This window comes from Dendrobates tinctorius, unplaced genomic scaffold (assembly GCF_039654945.1).
Source record: "Dendrobates tinctorius isolate UK_male_01 unplaced genomic scaffold, ASM3965494v1 ptg000455l, whole genome shotgun sequence".
Taxonomy (NCBI): domain Eukaryota; kingdom Metazoa; phylum Chordata; class Amphibia; order Anura; family Dendrobatidae; genus Dendrobates; species Dendrobates tinctorius.
The window spans coordinates 3,355,066-3,371,835 of NW_027362117.1; the positions used below are offsets into that span (position 1 = coordinate 3,355,066).

Here is a 16,770-nt window from a genome sequence, read left to right on the forward strand (position 1 = left end):
CGTCACTGGTCTCCCCTCGCTGTGTGACGTCACTGGTCTCCCCTCGCTGTGTGACGTCACTGGTCTCCCCTCGCTGTGTGACGTCACTGGTCTCCCCTCGCTGTGTGACGTCACTGGTCTCCCCTCGCTGTGTGACGTCACTGGTCTCCCCTCGCTGTGTGACGTCACTGGTCTCCCCTCGCTGTGTGACGTCACTGGTCTCCCCTCGCTGTGTGACGTCACTGGTCTCCCCTCGCTGTGTGACGTCACTGGTCTCTCCTCGCTGTATGACGTCACTGGTCTCCCCTCTCTGTATGACGTCACTGGTCTCCCCTCGCTGTGTGACGTCACTGGTCTCCCCTCGCTGTGTGACGTCACTGGTCTCCCCTCGCTGTGTGACGTCACTGGTCTCCCCTCGCTGTATGACGTCACTAGTCTCCCCTCGCTGTGTGACGTCACTGGTCTCCCCTCTCTGTGTGACGTCACTGGTCTCCCCTCTCTGTGTGACGTCACTGGTCTCCCCTCGCTGTGTGACGTCACTGGTCTCCCCTCGCTGTGTGACGTCACTGGTCTCCCCTCGCTGTATGACGTCACTGGTCTCCCCTCGCTGTATGACGTCACTGGTCTCCCCTCGCTGTGACGTCACTGGTCTCCCCTCTCTGTGTGACGTCACTGGTCTCCCCTCTCTGTGTGACGTCACTGGTCTCCCCTCGCTGTGACGTCACTGGTCTCCCCTCTCTGTGTGACGTCACTGGTCTCCCCTCTCTGTGTGACGTCACTGGTCTCCCCTCGCTGTGTGACGTCACTGGTCTCCCCTCGCTGTGTGACGTCACTGGTCTCCCCTCGCTGTATGACGTCACTGGTCTCCCCTCGCTGTATGACGTCACTGGTCTCCCCTCTCTGTATGACGTCACTGGTCTCCCCTCGCTGTATGACGTCACTAGTCTCCCCTCGCTGTGACGTCACTGGTCTCCCCTCGCTGTATGACGTCACTGGTCTCCCCTCGCTGTATGACATCACTAGTCTCCCCTCGCTGTATGACGTCACTGGTCTCCCCTCGCTGTGTGACATCACATATATCTTGTATAAGTATACTACGGTAATTTCGTGTCTCCCGCTCACAGCCATCATTCATGTTTCCATGAAGCTTCGTTATGACACTGACGTAAAGAGAATCCGTTACTATAGCGTTCACTGGTTGCCATAGACACCAATCTCCCCCATTTCTTTCTCTAACCAACCAAAGCCTACAGTCAGTATTATCAGATGTTGAACTCCATTTCCCAGAATCCCCGGCTATGGCCTCTCGCGCTGGGGCATTGTGGGAGTTGGAGTGAGGCGACCGTCGCTCTGGGCTGGGGCTGTCAGTCCCGCGTTACACCGCTAGAGGGAGCCCGGCCCGTGCACGGGCGGCACTTCCGCTTCCGGTGAGGCCGCTGCTGCTGAGGTCCCGGTGTGTTCCGTCTCTTGTGCCCCCCAAAGTCCTGAGCAGAGCGCCCCCTGTCCCGGAGCCGCCATGCTGTCCCTCCTGTCTCGGCTGCTGGACTGGTTCCGCTCCCTGTTCTGGAAGGAGGAGATGGAGCTGACGCTGGTCGGGCTGCAGCACTCGGGGAAGACCACCTTTGTCAATGTCATAGCGGTGAGAGGGCGGTCAGCGTGTGTGTACTACAAGTCCCAGCATGTAACAAGCCACAAGTGCCAGCATTGCAGGGACTACTGCTCCCAGCGTGTGTGTACTACAACTCCCAGCATGTAATAAGCCAGGGGTGCCAGCATTATATGGACCACAAGACCCGGCACGCAAAAGTGGGACTACAAGTCGCTGCGCTGTGCGATGGTGACGGTGCTGTGCGATGGTGACGGTGCTGTACGATGGTGATGGTGACGGTGCTGTGCGATGGTGATGGTGACGGTGCTGTGCGATGGTGACGATGCTGTGCAATGGTGATGGTGACGGTGCTGTGCGATGGTGACGGCGCTGTGCGATGGTGACGATGCTGTGCAATGGTGATGGTGACGGTGCTGTGCGATGGTGACGGCGCTGTGCGATGGTGACGGCGCTGTGCGATGGTGACGATGCTGTGCAATGGTGATGGTGACGGTGCTGTGCGATGGTGACGGCGCTGTGCGATGGTGACGATGCTGTGCAATGGTGACGGTGCTGTGCGATGGTGACGGTGCTGTGCGATGGTGACGGCGCTGTGCGATGGTGACGATGCTGTGCGATGGTGATGGTGACGGCGCTGTGCGATGGTGACGGCGCTGTGCGATGGTGACGGCGCTGTGCGATGGTGACGGCGCTGTGCGATGGTGATGGTGACGATGCTGTGCGATGGTGACGATGCTGTGCGATGGTGATGGTGACGGCGCTGTGCGATGGTGACGGCACTGTGCGATGGTGATGGTGACGGCGCTGTGCGATGGTGACGGCGCTGTGCGATGGTGACGGCGCTGTGCGATGGTGACGGCGCTGTGCGATGGTGACGGCGCTGTGCGATGGTGACGGCGCTGTGCGATGGTGACGGTGCTGTGCGATGGGGACGGTGCTGTGCGATGGTGACGGTGCTGTGCGATGGGGACGGTGCTGTGCGATGCTGTGCGATGGTGACGGTGCTGTGTAGTGGCGGCAGCGCTGTGCGATGGTGACGATGCTGTGCAATGGTGATGGTGACGGCGCTGTGCGATGGTGACGGTGCTGTGCAATGGTGACGGTGTTGTACGATGGTGATAGTGACGGTGCTGTGCGATGGTGACGGCGCTGTGCGATGGTGACGGCGCTGTGTAGTGGCGGCGGCGCTGTACGATGGTGACGATGCTGTGCGATGGTGACGGTGCTGTGTAGTGGCGGCGGCGCTGTACGATGGTGACAATGCTGTGCGATGGTGATGGTGACGGTGCTATGTAGTGGCGGCAGCGCTGTGCGATGGTGACGGTGCTGTGCGATGGTGACGATGCTGTGCGATGGTGACGGCGCTGTGCGATGGTGACGGTGCTGTGTAGTGGCGGCGGCGCTGTACGATGGTGACGATGCTCTGCGATGGTGACGATGCTCTGCGATGGTGACGATGCTCTGCGATGGTGGCGGCGCTGTACGATGGTGATGGTGACTGTCACAGGGTCCTTCTCTGGTATCACACAATCAACAGAGCAAGAGGAGAGTGAACAATTCCAAGACATTTATTTAGGCAAAAATATGAAAGGTCCATATTCAGTCCACCACACAAAGGATAAGATAGTCCAGAATCTGAATGCAGTTCAGTAACAGTATAACATGTCCAGGGAGATGAGAGTCCAAAATCCAGCTGACAGTGATAACATGTTCCATATATTCTTCTTTCTCTCCAAAGTCCTGTCTTCACACCATGCTCTGCACACAGCAACTGACTTGCCCAGCCCCTATCCTCCCCAGCCCCCTCATTATGTCCAGGGAGAGTCAAACCAGTTTGGCGGTTTTCAGGCCTCCCAGACTTGACAAAAGGTGCCTGGGGGATTATGACACTACAGGGGGTCATCAAGAGTCATAGATAAAAGTCAGGCTGCAGACATACAAGGCATCAAGATTAACACTATGCAAATCAGTGAAATAGCAATATACACAAAATGATATCCATATAGCATATCACACCAGCACAACCTCTCCCCCCTCATAATAAGTGAGCACGCTATGAGGTCTACACAGACCTCTGGCCTGCTCACTATAGTCCACATTGCTCAATCGTTTATAGTTCCTTGTACAGTGGCAGGGGTTGCAATAATTATAAGCACTTGATGTCCTTCCATAAATTCCCGGGAACCTGGCGTTACGGTCATACCAGGTTTCTTGACTGGACCAGGCCATTTGCTGTTGATCATTAGCCACTAGCTGGGCGAGACGATCTCTAAACTCTAGAACGTAGAGAACGATGGGCATTCCAATGTCTGCGATATCTCCCTCCAATTGTTCTTTCAGAAGAGTGAGAGGCCCACGGACCTTCTGGCCAAACAGATTGCTCCTCAGTGGGGTCCAGATGTTGTGGAGCTTGAAGGGCCTGTAGTCGGGTGACTGCTCCCACAAAATGACACTGTAACTCCCCAATGTCGTTCCCAAGGAGGATATCTGCAGGAAGTCCTCCCATAACTCCAATCCAGCACAGTTTTTCTCCACAACCATAATCCAAACGCACAGAAGCTCGCTGTATATATTTGCGGACACCCCCCGCCAAGACAATTGGAATTCCTGCACCCTGGTGAATTGCCTCGGGTCGAACCACACGGGTGTCAGCGATAGTCAGAAATGCCCGGGTCTCTAAATCCTGACACTTTGTATCCATCAAATAAGACACCCTGCAGGTGGCGTTGCTGTTGCTCTGGGTAGCCAAAGGACAGAGGCTGAAGTCCATACACTCCAGGAGGAGTATCTATGGTGCTGTGGTCGGTGGTCCACTCTGGTGGGGATGGTGGTAGCTCTTCCTCAGGCGGAATGGAGTGCACCAGATGCACTGGACGAGGTGGGGCTCCCTCCGAATCCTTGAGGGACATCCAAACTGCAAATGTCCAGGTTGCCCACACACATAACATCTCCTCTCTGTGATACCCCCAGGTCGTGGTCGGAACTGTTGGGACCCAGGATTGGGAGGCGTGATAGTCAGCGGCTTGCGACTAGGTGGAAGGGCAGATATAAACTGAGGGGGACGGGGCGCGGGAGCAGGCCGTGGTTCATTGTCCAGAAGCCTCCTCCATTGCGGTCGGATAGTAAGGGCTTCATCGGCCAGGACTGCAGCTTTATGCACGGTACACGGCGTGCGCTCCCGGACCCATTCCCGTACCTCTGCGGGGCACTTGGCAAGAAATTGTTCTATAAGGAACGCCTGTATAACATCTTCCACAGTAAAGGCGTTTTCTGCTTCCAGCTATCTCCGACATGCTTGGGACGTCTTATGTGCATACATCTTAAACGATCCCCATGTGGTGCATGGGAGGTCTCGGAACTTGGCCCTATATGAGTCCGGGGTGATAGCATGGTAATCCAGGATAGTCCGCTTTACAATGTTATAATCCCGATTCCGCAGTGCATCAATGGTTCGGTAAGCCTCCGCCAAGCTTCCGTTCAGGAGCCCCACTAACAAACGCATCCAGCTAGAGTGGGGCACCTCCATCACAGCACACTGCTGCTCAAAGTCCATGAAGAACCCCTCCACATCTCCAGAAGCCTCATCAAATGGCTTAAACTCTGTCCAGGTGATCCGTACAGGCTCCCGGATCGTTGGGGTTACACTCCACATTGCATTACTCCCTCTTTCAAGCTCCATTGCTTCTTGACTTCGCTGTGCCCGGCGGACAGCTTCTTCCTTATACTCCTGAGAGACTCCGGGGCCCAGAGCCGCCATCTCTTCTTCGTACCACACCACCCACTGGCTTTTGGGGGTGGGGATCCCTGTCTCCAGTGCTCGTCCTTCAGACATATGGGAGTAGGTGGTCTGACTAGCACCCACCAGTAGGTCAATTAAGGCTTCTTTAGTCAGTCCCTGGAAGTTCAGGCCCAGGTCTCTGGCTCTCTCCTGTGAACTGGATACAGTCCAATTTCTGTACTCACTCTGTGGGTGGTTCTCCATTGGGTTGCGCTCTGTTGATCTCACCGCTGCCACCAGTTGTCACAGGGTCCTTCTCTGGTATCACACACAAACAGAGCAAGAGGAGAGTGAACAATTCCAAGACATTTATTTAGGCAAAAATATGAAAGGTCCATATTCAGTCCACCACACAAAGGATAAGATAGTCCAGAATCTGAATGCAGTTCAGTAACAGTATAACATGTCCAGGGAGATGAGAGTCCATAATCCAGCTGACAGTGATAACATGTTCCATATATTCTTCTTTCTCTCCGAAGTCCTGTCTTCACACCATGCTCTGCACACAGCAACTGACTTGCCCATCCCCTGTCCTCCCCAGCCCCCTCATTATGTCCAGGGAGAGTCAAACCGGTTTGGCGGTTTTCAGGCCTCCCAGACTTGACAAAAGGTGCCTGGGGGATTATGACACTACAGGGGGTCATCAAGAGTCATAGATAAAAGTCAGGCTGCAGACATACAAGGCATCAAGATTAACACTATGCAAATCAGTGAAATAGCAATATACACAAAATGATATCCATATAGCATATCACACCATCACAGTGACGATGCTGGGTGATGGTGACGATGCTGTACGATGGTGATGGTGACGATGCTGTGCGATGGTGGCGGCGCTGTGCGATGGTGACGATGCTGTGCGATGGTGATGGTGCTGTGTAGTGGCGGCGGCGCTGTACGATGGTGATGGTGACGCTGTGCGATGGTGACGGTGCTGTGTAATGGTGGCGGCGCTGTATGATGGTGACTGTGCTGTGCAATGGTGGCGGCGATGGTGACTATGCTGTGCGATGGTGGCGGCACTGCGTTGGTGACGATGCTGTGCGATGGTGATGGTGCTGTGTAGTGGCGGCGGCGCTATACGATGGTGATGGTGACGATGCTGTATAATGGTGATGGTGCTGTGTAGTGGCGGCAGCGCTGTACGATGGTGATGATGCTGTGCGATAGTGGCGGCGCTGTGCGATGGTGACGATGCTGTGTGATGGTGATGGTGCTGTGTAGTGGCGGCGGCGCTATACGATGGTGATGGTGATGATGCTGTGCGATAGTGGCGGCGCTGTGCGATGGTGACGATGCTGTGCGATGGTGATGGTGCTGTGTAGTGGCGGCGGCGCTGTACGATGGTGATGGTGACGCTGTGCGATGGTGACGGTGCTGTGTAATGGTGGCGGCGCTGTATGATGGTGATGGTGACTGTGCTGTGCAATGGTGGCGGCGATGGTGACGATGCTGTGCGATGGTGGCGGCACTGTGCGTTGGTGACGATGCTGTGTGATGGTGCTGTGTAGTGGCGGCGGCGCTATACGATGGTGATGGTGACGATGCTGTATAATGGTGATGGTGCTGTGTAGTGGCGGCAGCGCTGTACGATGGTGATGATGCTGTGCGATAGTGGCGGCGCTGTGCGATGGTGACGATGCTGTGTGATGGTGATGGTGCTGTGTAGTGGCGGCGGCGCTATACGATGGTGATGGTGATGATGCTGTGCGATAGTGGCGGCGCTGTGCGATGGTGACGATGCTGTGCGATGGTGATGGTGCTGTGTAGTGGCGGCGGCGCTATACGATGGTGATGGTGACGATGCTGTACAATGGTGATGGTGCTGTGTAGTGGCAGCGGCGCTGTACGATGGTGATGGTGACGATGCTCTGCGATGGTGGCGGCGCTGTACGATGGTGATGGTGACGATGCTGTGCGATGGTGACGGTGCTGTGCGATGATGGTGACGATGCTGTGCGGTGGTGACGGTGCTGTACGATTGTGATGATGATTGTGGCGGCGCTGTACAATGGTGATGGTGACGATGCTGTGCGATGATGGTGACGGCGCTGTGTAATGGTGATGGTGGCAGCGCTGTGCGATGGTGATGGTGCTGTGCGATGCCGGCAGCCATGTTGACGCTTCTTCTGGTCTCTTCCCGTAGTCGGGTCAGTTCAGCGAGGACATGATACCGACCGTCGGCTTCAACATGAGAAAAGTGACAAAAGGGAACGTCACCATCAAGGTGAGAAGATGGTGAAGGGTTAAAGGGATGGTTTTCTGTAAATAAGCCCAAGTCCCACTTTCCTGGATCTCTGCTTGCTGTCAGTGAATAGATACATTCTTCCTGCATCCCCTGAGCTGCTCACAGCAGAATGGATACAATTGTACCAACAATGTGAATGAAAGTGTCCTGCGATGATACATTGTAACCAACCAGGACAGGAGAGATCTGTGATGTTTAACTCTTTCCTGTCAGACCCAGTTTGTGTTTGTGCTTTAGCTTTTTCCCTCCTTTTCTTCTAAGAGCCATGACGATTTTAGTTCCTTAGTGATATACGCATATGAGTGCTTGTGTTTTGTGTTTAATGTCCTGAATACCGGGGAAAAATCCCAAGTTCAGTGTAAAAGGGAAAAACGAGATCCCATTCTGCTATTTGGGTTTAGTTTCTACAGTAAGGCTAAGTGCACACGTTGCAGAAAATTTCTGCTCAAAAACCTGACTCCCTTCCCAGAAACCGCACCTTTTTTTTGTCTCGCGTTTTCGTCGTGTTTTTTGCGCGGTTTTGATGCGTTTTTTTCTGCAGCGTATTCAAAACGCATTGAACAAGCCAGAAACGCGGAAAAATCCGCAAAATTAATGAGCATGCTGCGTTTTTTACCGCGATGCGTTGTTTTCGCTGTAAAAAACGCATCAATATGCACAAAAAGTGAAAAATGCATAGAAATTAATGGGAAGCTTATTTTTAGCGGTTTTATAGACAAAACCGCGTTAAAAACCGCCAAAAAAAACCGCTGTGTGTGAACACAGCCTTATTTTTTTCTTGTTAAACTTTTGTGTTTTTGCTTTGGGGGGGAAAGGAAAAGATCCAGACTTTTTTTTTAACATATATTTTGTAAGTGTTTCATTTCTTTCTTTCTCACCTATTTTGTGCTTGTATTATGTGCCGCTATAATGCGGCATTGTAGGAGGAGCGGGCGGTTGGTGCCCAGAGGCCTCTATGGCATGCCACTACATACATGCTCCTTTTGTTAGGGGCTGTATGACACACGTCGTAAGTCCCCACATACATTTACTGCGCTTGTAAGAATAATTTTATACTTGGGGTTTTTTTTTGTTAAAGGTGTATTCCCAACAGTTTTCTGCCCATACATGGAAGGAAAAAATGTCTCATACACCGACAGCAAGCAGAGGTTTTGAAAATGAGCTTAATATATCCCCTGGCCATTTTTTGAGGACACATAGTGTCTGGAGATGTGTCTGTCGCTTTCTGTATGTAATTTCTGGATTTTCCTTTTACCTTTTCAGATCTGGGACATTGGGGGGCAGCCTCGGTTTCGCAGCATGTGGGAGCGGTACTGTCGGGGCGTCAATGCCATAGTGTAAGTTATACCATCTTGTGTCTCTGCCGTCTGTGATATGAGGGCGAATCAAGGTGGGGGGCGTATTACAGCATGGCTGGTCATAATGCAGCGGCCCTGGGAATCCCATGATTCCTGGGAACGGTGCCCGGCCCTTTAATAGCATCCTCATTAATTAGCGTGACCGGTTTCCTCTGCAGGTACATGGTGGACGCCGCCGACAGCGAGAAGATAGAAGCATCTCGTAATGAACTGCACAATCTGCTGGAAAAGCCACAGTTACAGGGTATACCGGTGCGTGTCCGCCCGCCAGCACCATACCTAACCTCCACTTGTATTTACGTCCATAGCCACTGTACAGATCTGCGACATTTCTCCGCTGAGGGTTTGGTTCTCTTTCCTTCATAAGGAATCCTCTATGTCCTTAGTTGATTTTTTCTTAACCTGATACTCCAAAAAAGAAAATCACATGCAGAAATCCACACCGCAGGGCGGTTTCTACACAGAAAGATGTCCCATCTCGCGGTTGAGACGTGTTCAGAGCTCACTCGCACAACCGCTTCCCTATTCCGTAAATGTCTCTGGTGTGGACTTCTCACTACACCCTCTCCTGTGAAAATGGCTTTGGTTTTTAAGCTTTTTTTGCCTCTAGATAAAAATACACACACACTTCACTGACCGCAAACAGAGGTGTTGGTGAGTCATGCTGGAGAGGGATGCACCAAATTTATGCAAGGGCGTAGTGTCATTTTTTGGAGTGAAAACTGGGGAGAAAACAAAAAAAAATGCCATAAATTGTAAAATTTTGTGAAAATTTTACTTCTTTTGCAACTTTTACATTTTTTTAGTAGTGGAAAAGTGGCATAAAACCCCAAGATAAATCCTCCCAAAGTTTACTAGAAAGTTTCAAATATTAACCCATTAACAACACAACTACTTTTGGGTTAGAGGATAAGGATGTTTTTCAGCTGCCATGTTGGAACGTCTGTGTTGGATTGACTTGATTTATCTGATTGCAGATTCTGGTTCTTGGGAATAAGCGAGACCTCCCGAGCGCACTGGACGAGCGGCAGCTGATCGAGAAAATGTGAGCACTGAAGTTCATAGTTTGGATGTGCTGAGCCTTTTATAGGGGTTATCTATCGTGGCAAAAGGGTCCATCAAATCCAGCAGGAAATAATGCAGTAACTGCTGCCTACCACAGGTCAGAAAACTAAGGCCCTGACAGGATGCAGCTGCCCCAATGATTTTTGGATTGTCGATCATGAGAAAATCATGGCTGCTTCTTATCCACCTGAAATAGCGCCACCCCAGTCCGCAGCGCATGTTTGGTAGTGCAGATCTGCACCGTTACAACGTGTTATACCTTTATTCCGGAACTAATCAGCCCATACATGTGCCGGATTATCAGACTTTCTCATTCCACTCCAGAATTTCACTTTTCTCCTCATTGTCTGATTTTATGATGACATCATTGATCTTTGCATTCTCCACACAGGCACCTGTCAATGATACAGGACCGGGAAATCTGCTGCTATTCCATCTCCTGCAAAGAGAAGGACAACATAGGTAAGTTGTGGGCATGCTGCTGCCCTTTCTTCACAGTGTCTGACCTCTAGACTCACCCTGTGCTCTCTCTCTGCTGTGTCTGCGCTCTAGACTCACCCTGTGCTCTCTCTCTGCTGTGTCTGCGCTCTAGACTCACCCTGTGCTCTCTCTGCTGTGTCTGCGCTCTAGACTCACCCTGCGCGCACTCTTTCCGCTGTTTATGTTCTAGAGTCACCCTGTATCCCCACTCTCTTTGCCGTGTCTGTGCTCTAGACTCACCCTGTGCTCTAGACTCACCCTGTGCTCTAGACTCACCCTGTGCTCTAGACTCACCCTGTGCTCTAGACTCACCCTGTGCTCTCTCCGCCATCTCTGCCCTCTAGACTCACCCTGTGCCCCCTCTCTCCACAGACATCACCCTGCAGTGGCTGATCCAGCACTCCAAGTCACGCCGTAGCTAAGAGTCACACTAACTTCTGCTCCGTATTATGGAATGTGCCCTTCCTGCTCGGCCCCGAGGACGTGCTCTCTATCTCCCTGCCCTGTGCCTGGGGACATGTGGAAGTGTGGAACACGGGGTGGTGCCTGACTATTTGAGGATGTGCTGCTGCCTTCCACCCAGGGTCATGCCCTCGATTCCTGCTCTGCCTTGGGATACAACCTTTGCTGCTCCGCTCATGTTCTGCCCGTCCTACTGGAGAAAGCTCGCCTATGGTGTCTGCCCCACATCTTGTGTCTTTTCTGGCTTGGTGAGCCCACCTTTTGCTTCAGGTTCCCTATGTTCATGATTTCTGTGCTGGCTCCATCCGTCTGGTCCATGACCATGGATTGCCTTGCACTCTACACACAACGTGCCTTCATATCTGCTCTTTGCACCATGCTTGTTCTCGACGCTTTTCTCCATCTTCACCACCAATCTTCGGAGCCATGCAGGAACGTGTGGATACGTCGACGCTTCTTTCATCCAAATACATCCAATATATAAAGATGCCAAAGTGGAATGGGCCGCAGGGTGAAGCCCTGGAGCCCGGGGGTCCTGTGTTCTTCTAACAATCAAGTCGTCCATGCTGTGAAAGACTCTGTGGAGTGCGAGCATCAATGTGAACGGTTGTAGATCTTCTCTGTGCCAGTGTGAAAAGTCACAGTCATCCGTTCTCTCCGGCCGTCCACCCTCAGACTTGGCTTACAGAGCATTGCGCACACCGTAGTCGGCAGAGCAGTCAAGACCGGGAGATAGAACTGCGGAAATGTCTTCTATATATCCTAACAGTGGTACTCTAGGGGCTGCGGCTCCTGGGCCGGGATCAGCTCTGTCTTCTATCCCCTGGTACGCTTCCCTATCCCCCTAACCTACGACACTGTAGCTGCTGTTACGACGCTCGGAGCCTTTGCTTTAGCTGCTGCGAGTCACGTTTTTTTCTCGCCTTTTCTTTGTATCTGAAATCGAACTCCACAGAACCAAGATGATTTAGTGACACTAGAGACGAGGCAAAAACAGGGAAATTGCAGAAACCGGAACGTGGAGATGCTTAAAGGGAAGCGGTTACTTAAAGGTACAGGTAGATTATTACCAGTTTACATCCGAGTGTGACTTTGAGCAAGTTTGCAAATGCTTTCCTGTAATGATATCGAGCCAAATCATTTCTGCTCTTGTCACAGCGAGCGCTGCATTGAGAAATCTTGTGGTTTATGGTTCGTTCGGTGGCTGCTTCTTTACATAGCATGGATGGTGGAGTGTAGCATGTATATAACAAAATGTATAAAGCCGAAACAAAGCAATGCAGCAGGGAGTATTGGAGCAGTTGAATTGTGAATGCAGCTCTGGATGTGATATGAGAAAGATTAGAACAACATAAGTAAGTAGTTACTCTGCTCGATGATCGAATGCACCGTCCTGTGACATACTGACGTGTACAGGGGAAGTGGCAGCAGCGAGTCAGGGTCTCCAAGGACGGGAACACTCCCATTCACCACTGCTGTCGTGTTACATCCTCCTCAAGCGCTACCTAAAATCTAAACACTGAAGTTCTCTGCCCCCTTAGATGGGTTTAAAGTGGTTTTCGTCACATGTATAAAGGGGGGGGGGGGTTAAAACACTGGACGCTTCCAGAGCTCCTACTTACGAGCGAGTCTCCACCTGTCTCCTGGAAGCGCGGCCTCTGCTTCTCTCATATAACCTCAGCGCTCCCCCGATATATCATCTGTTCTGTCTCGTGCCTTATGTTCTACTTGCAGAGTCTGATTTGCCTCCCCTTTCCTGAACTTTACAACCTGCTTCCATTGCAAATATAGACGTTCCCATTCTCTGACAGCATAGATCATGAGAATGGCCATGAACGAAGAGCAGACAAATGTTTATCCTAATATTATGTCAAAGTGAGAAACCCTTTATCAGATCGCGGAGAGTCTGACTCTGAAAAATGTCAATAATCCTTAACCGTAGACATAACTGGCACCACAAATCCCAGCAAGGCTGAAGGCTCAATGTTATTTATGATCAGTCACGAGGAGGAGAAAACACAAAATTAATCTGCTGGTGTCTGTTACATGAAATATCCACAAGGTCAGTTATCAGCAGAGCGGTCGTCATTGGCGCCAGACCTCGCTCTCACTTCACCTCCTCCACTACGTACTTACCAAAAATTGAACATTAATGATACATTTGTTGCAAGTTTTTAATCATGTTTTATACATTTCCCGATATTAGATGAGAATGCAGCCCGATGTATCAAATGTTGCACCTTAATGTGGGATATCGCACAAATTCTCACTTTTTACCATTGCAACAAGCATACATGCCTCTTGTTTTGTTTGTTTGTTTTTTTTTAACACCGTTATGACCAGGCTAGAAAACTTGACTTTTATATAGAAAAGCATTCACACCAAAAAAGTTAACAGCTCCAGTTTATGTACTTGAAATAGCAGTGAAAATGCATTGATACGTTTGTTTAGACACGTTTATGACAAGGGAATGTCGAAAAGTGCGCAAAATCCGGGGTGCAAGCAATGATACGTTTTAATTCCTCACCGTGTTAAAGAGCTCTGCTTGCTGTCTGCAAATAGGAACAATGTTACTTGCGCCAAGGGCTAAAAACCTGTACCGAAAAGATGCGTCTCACCCATGAGGGTTTCTTACAATTGTATCCACTCCAGACGATCCCTCTGAAATCCAGACTGATACATTGTAGCAAACGGGAAAGAAAGGTTGCCACCGCCTGTAAGAAGTGTTAGGGGAGTACTAACTTACGTCCTGTGGGTGAAAATAGGAATATGCTCTGTTCACTGACAGTAAGCAGAGATCTTGCACATGTTAAGGAATTGGAAAGTATATTAGAAAGTTTCAAAACTTCTTGTTTTGGGTCCTGTAACCGGCGGTTTTCACAGTCGCACCTCCTCCTTGGTTCTGTGGACGTCGGCTGCTGCTTGTATATCTGGCATCGTCACCGTGTAAATAGATTGATGGACTTTTAGTGTATGGCGCCTCCCCTCCCCCGTAATCACTAACACCTGGGAAGTTTTTGGGTTATTTTATCTGTACAGCACTTTTATTTCTATATGAGAAAGCTTTATGTGTTATTTATGGTGATGATGTTACATCCTTGTTTGAGCCGGGAGTCTGCACACTGGTGAGTCCTACATAAAAATAAACTGGTAGACGACACCCCGCCTGTGCCTCGTTCTTACCGTAGGTGATTGGTGGCTGCGTGAACCGCGCACACGTGTATCCATACGGTTGTGCGGTGTTCGCTGCTGTCACTCACCTTAGCAGCAAAAAGTCAATTTACACCGTATGTCAGAGCCTGCTCAGTATCCAGCATCGTGCCCGGATCTATTAGTGCAGTGCAGTGCAGCTCTGTGGACGCTCTTTTTATTTTAGTAATAGGTGTGTAGACTTTAGCAACCAATTGCTCCTGCACATTCATGGCATGGTAGTGCCCAATCTTGGACGTGAGTGCCAAGAATGGTTCCGGCGTACACAGCAAATATGCCCATAGAAATTCATCAGCCCATTGGACATCAAAAGAGCACAGCGCGAACCCTGCAGAATGTCAGGAATGGCTGAGACTCGCTGTGTGCCAGGCACACCCCACAGAATGTAACCTGGGTGCCAAGAGCACCCCACGAGACCGGCCGTGTGCCAGGAGCGCCTGGCTAGAGGTGCTGTATACTGAGAACGACCCGCGAGACCCACTGTGTTCCAGTAGCGCTCCGCTACAAGTGCTGTATACTGAGAATAACCCCCTAGACCTACCATATGCGCTCCACTGGAAGTGCTTTATACTGAGAACGACCCATGAGATCCGCTGTGTGCCGGAAAAACCTCGCAGAACACTGCAGGATATCAGGTGCGACCCACTAGACAGGCCGTGTACTGGGAGCACCCAAGCAGATCGGCTGCTTTCCAGCGTCTCCTTGGGATCCATTCACTGAGAATCTGCATTGACACACAGTAGTGATGAATGAGCGTGCTGTGATAAGGTGTTATCCAGTCATGCTCGGGTGCTGACTAAGTGTCTTCATTGTGCTCGAATAACATGTTTTGCCCCCGAGGCTGCATGTCTCGTAAGACAGCCGCAACACATGCAGGGATTGCCTAACAGCAGCGGGGAATCGAACATGTTATTTGAGCACAGTGAAGACACTGAGTTAGTTCCCGAGCTTTATCTGATAACGCCTTATCCAACCTCATCACTATATCAGTGACTGGCAGCACGGTGCGGTCACTATATCAGTGACTGGCGGCACGGTGCGGTCACTATATCGGTGACTGGCGGCACGGTGCGGTCACTATGTCGGTGACTGGCGGCACGGTGCGGTCACTATGTCGGTGACTGGCGGCACGGTGCGGTCACTATGTCGGTGACTGGCGGCACGGTGCGGTCACTATGTCGGTGACTGGCGGCACGGTGCGGTCACTATGTCGGTGACTGGCGGCACGGTGCGGTCACTATATCGGTGACTGGCGGCACGGTGCGGTCACTATATCGGTGACTGGCGGCACGGTGCGGTCACTATATCGGTGACTGGCGGCACGGTGCGGTCACTATATCGGTGACTGGCGGCACGGTGCGGTCACTATATCGGTGACTGGCGGCACGGTGCGGTCACTATATCGGTGACTGGCGGTGCGGTCACTATGTCGGTGACTGGCGGCGCGGTCACTATGTCGGTGACTGGCGGCGCGGTCACTATGTCGGTGACTGGCGGCGCGGTGCGGTCACTATGTCGGTGACTGGCGGCGCGGTGCGGTCACTATGTCGGTGACTGGCGGCGCGGTGCGGTCACTATGTCGGTGACTGGCGGCGCGGTGCGGTCACTATGTCGGTGACTGGCGGCGCGGTGCGGTCACTATGTCGGTGACTGGCGGCGCGGTGCGGTCACTATGTCGGTGACTGGCGGCGCGGTGCGGTCACTATGTCGGTGACTGGCGGCGCGGTGCGGTCACTATGTCGGTGACTGGCGGCGCGGTGCGGTCACTATGTCGGTGACTGGCGGCGCGGTGCGGTCACTATGTCGGTGACTGGCGGCGCGGTACGGTCACTATGTCGGTGACTGGCGGCGCGGTGCGGTCACTATGTCGGTGACTGGCGGCGCGGTGCGGTCACTATGTCGGTGACTGGCGGCGCGGTGCGGTCACTATGTCGGTGACTGGCGGCGCGGTGCGGTCACTATGTCGGTGACTGGCGGCGCGGTGCGGTCACTATGTCGGTGACTGGCGGCGCGGTGCGGTCACTATGTCGGTGACTGGCGGCGCGGTGCGGTCACTATGTCGGTGACTGGCGGCGCGGTGCGGTCACTATGTCGGTGACTGGCGGCGCGGTGCGGTCACTATGTCGGTGACTGGCGGCACGGTGCGGTCACTATGTCGGTGACTGGCGGCACGGTGCGGTCACTATGTCGGTGACTGGCGGCGCGGTGCGGTCACTATGTCGGTGACTGGCGGCGCGGTGCGGTCACTATGTCGGTGACTGGCGGCGCGGTGCGGTCACTATGTCGGTGACTGGCGGCGCGGTGCGGTCACTATGTCGGTGACTGGCGGCGCGGTGCGGTCACTATGTCGGTGACTGGCGGCGCGGTGCGGTCACTATGTCGGTGACTGGCGGCGCGGTATGGTCACTATGTCGGTGACTGGCGGCGCAGTTGCTGTGTCTGGCGGTGTAGTCGGTCGCTGTGCCCGTCCGGTGACGTCCGTGTCTCCTTGTGTTTTGGGTGTGTATGGAAGGGGGGGGGGGTTCTTACATTACATAGTGGGAGGAATTAGTGATGTCACGTGACGGGTGACACCTCGGCC

The 16,770-nt window shown here is 52.4% G+C and overlaps 1 protein-coding gene across 1 annotated transcript; it reads left to right on the forward strand.

Moving 5' to 3' along the window:
* The first annotated feature begins 1,284 nt into the window (after positions 1-1,284).
* On the forward strand, positions 1,285-14,139 carry ARL8B (ARF like GTPase 8B). The gene is made up of 7 exons (XM_073564482.1): positions 1,285-1,618; positions 7,513-7,593; positions 8,878-8,951; positions 9,131-9,224; positions 9,950-10,017; positions 10,429-10,499; positions 10,890-14,139. Exons 1-7 carry the CDS (start codon positions 1,496-1,498, stop codon positions 10,937-10,939), a joined length of 561 nt encoding a protein of 186 aa, XP_073420583.1. The 5' UTR covers positions 1,285-1,495; the 3' UTR covers positions 10,940-14,139.
* The last annotated feature ends 2,631 nt before the right edge of the window (positions 14,140-16,770 follow it).

Bases quoted from the DNA above. Each gene is read 5' to 3' on its own strand.
- ARL8B (XM_073564482.1), top strand. From the start codon at position 1,496: ATGCTGTCCCTCCTGTCTCGGCTGCTGGACTGGTTCCGCTCCCTGTTC. The intron at 7,594-8,877 runs GTGAGAAGATGG...TTACCTTTTCAG, and splicing joins AAGGGAACGTCACCATCAAG to ATCTGGGACATTGGGGGGCA. The intron at 9,225-9,949 runs GTGCGTGTCCGC...ATCTGATTGCAG, and splicing joins CACAGTTACAGGGTATACCG to ATTCTGGTTCTTGGGAATAA.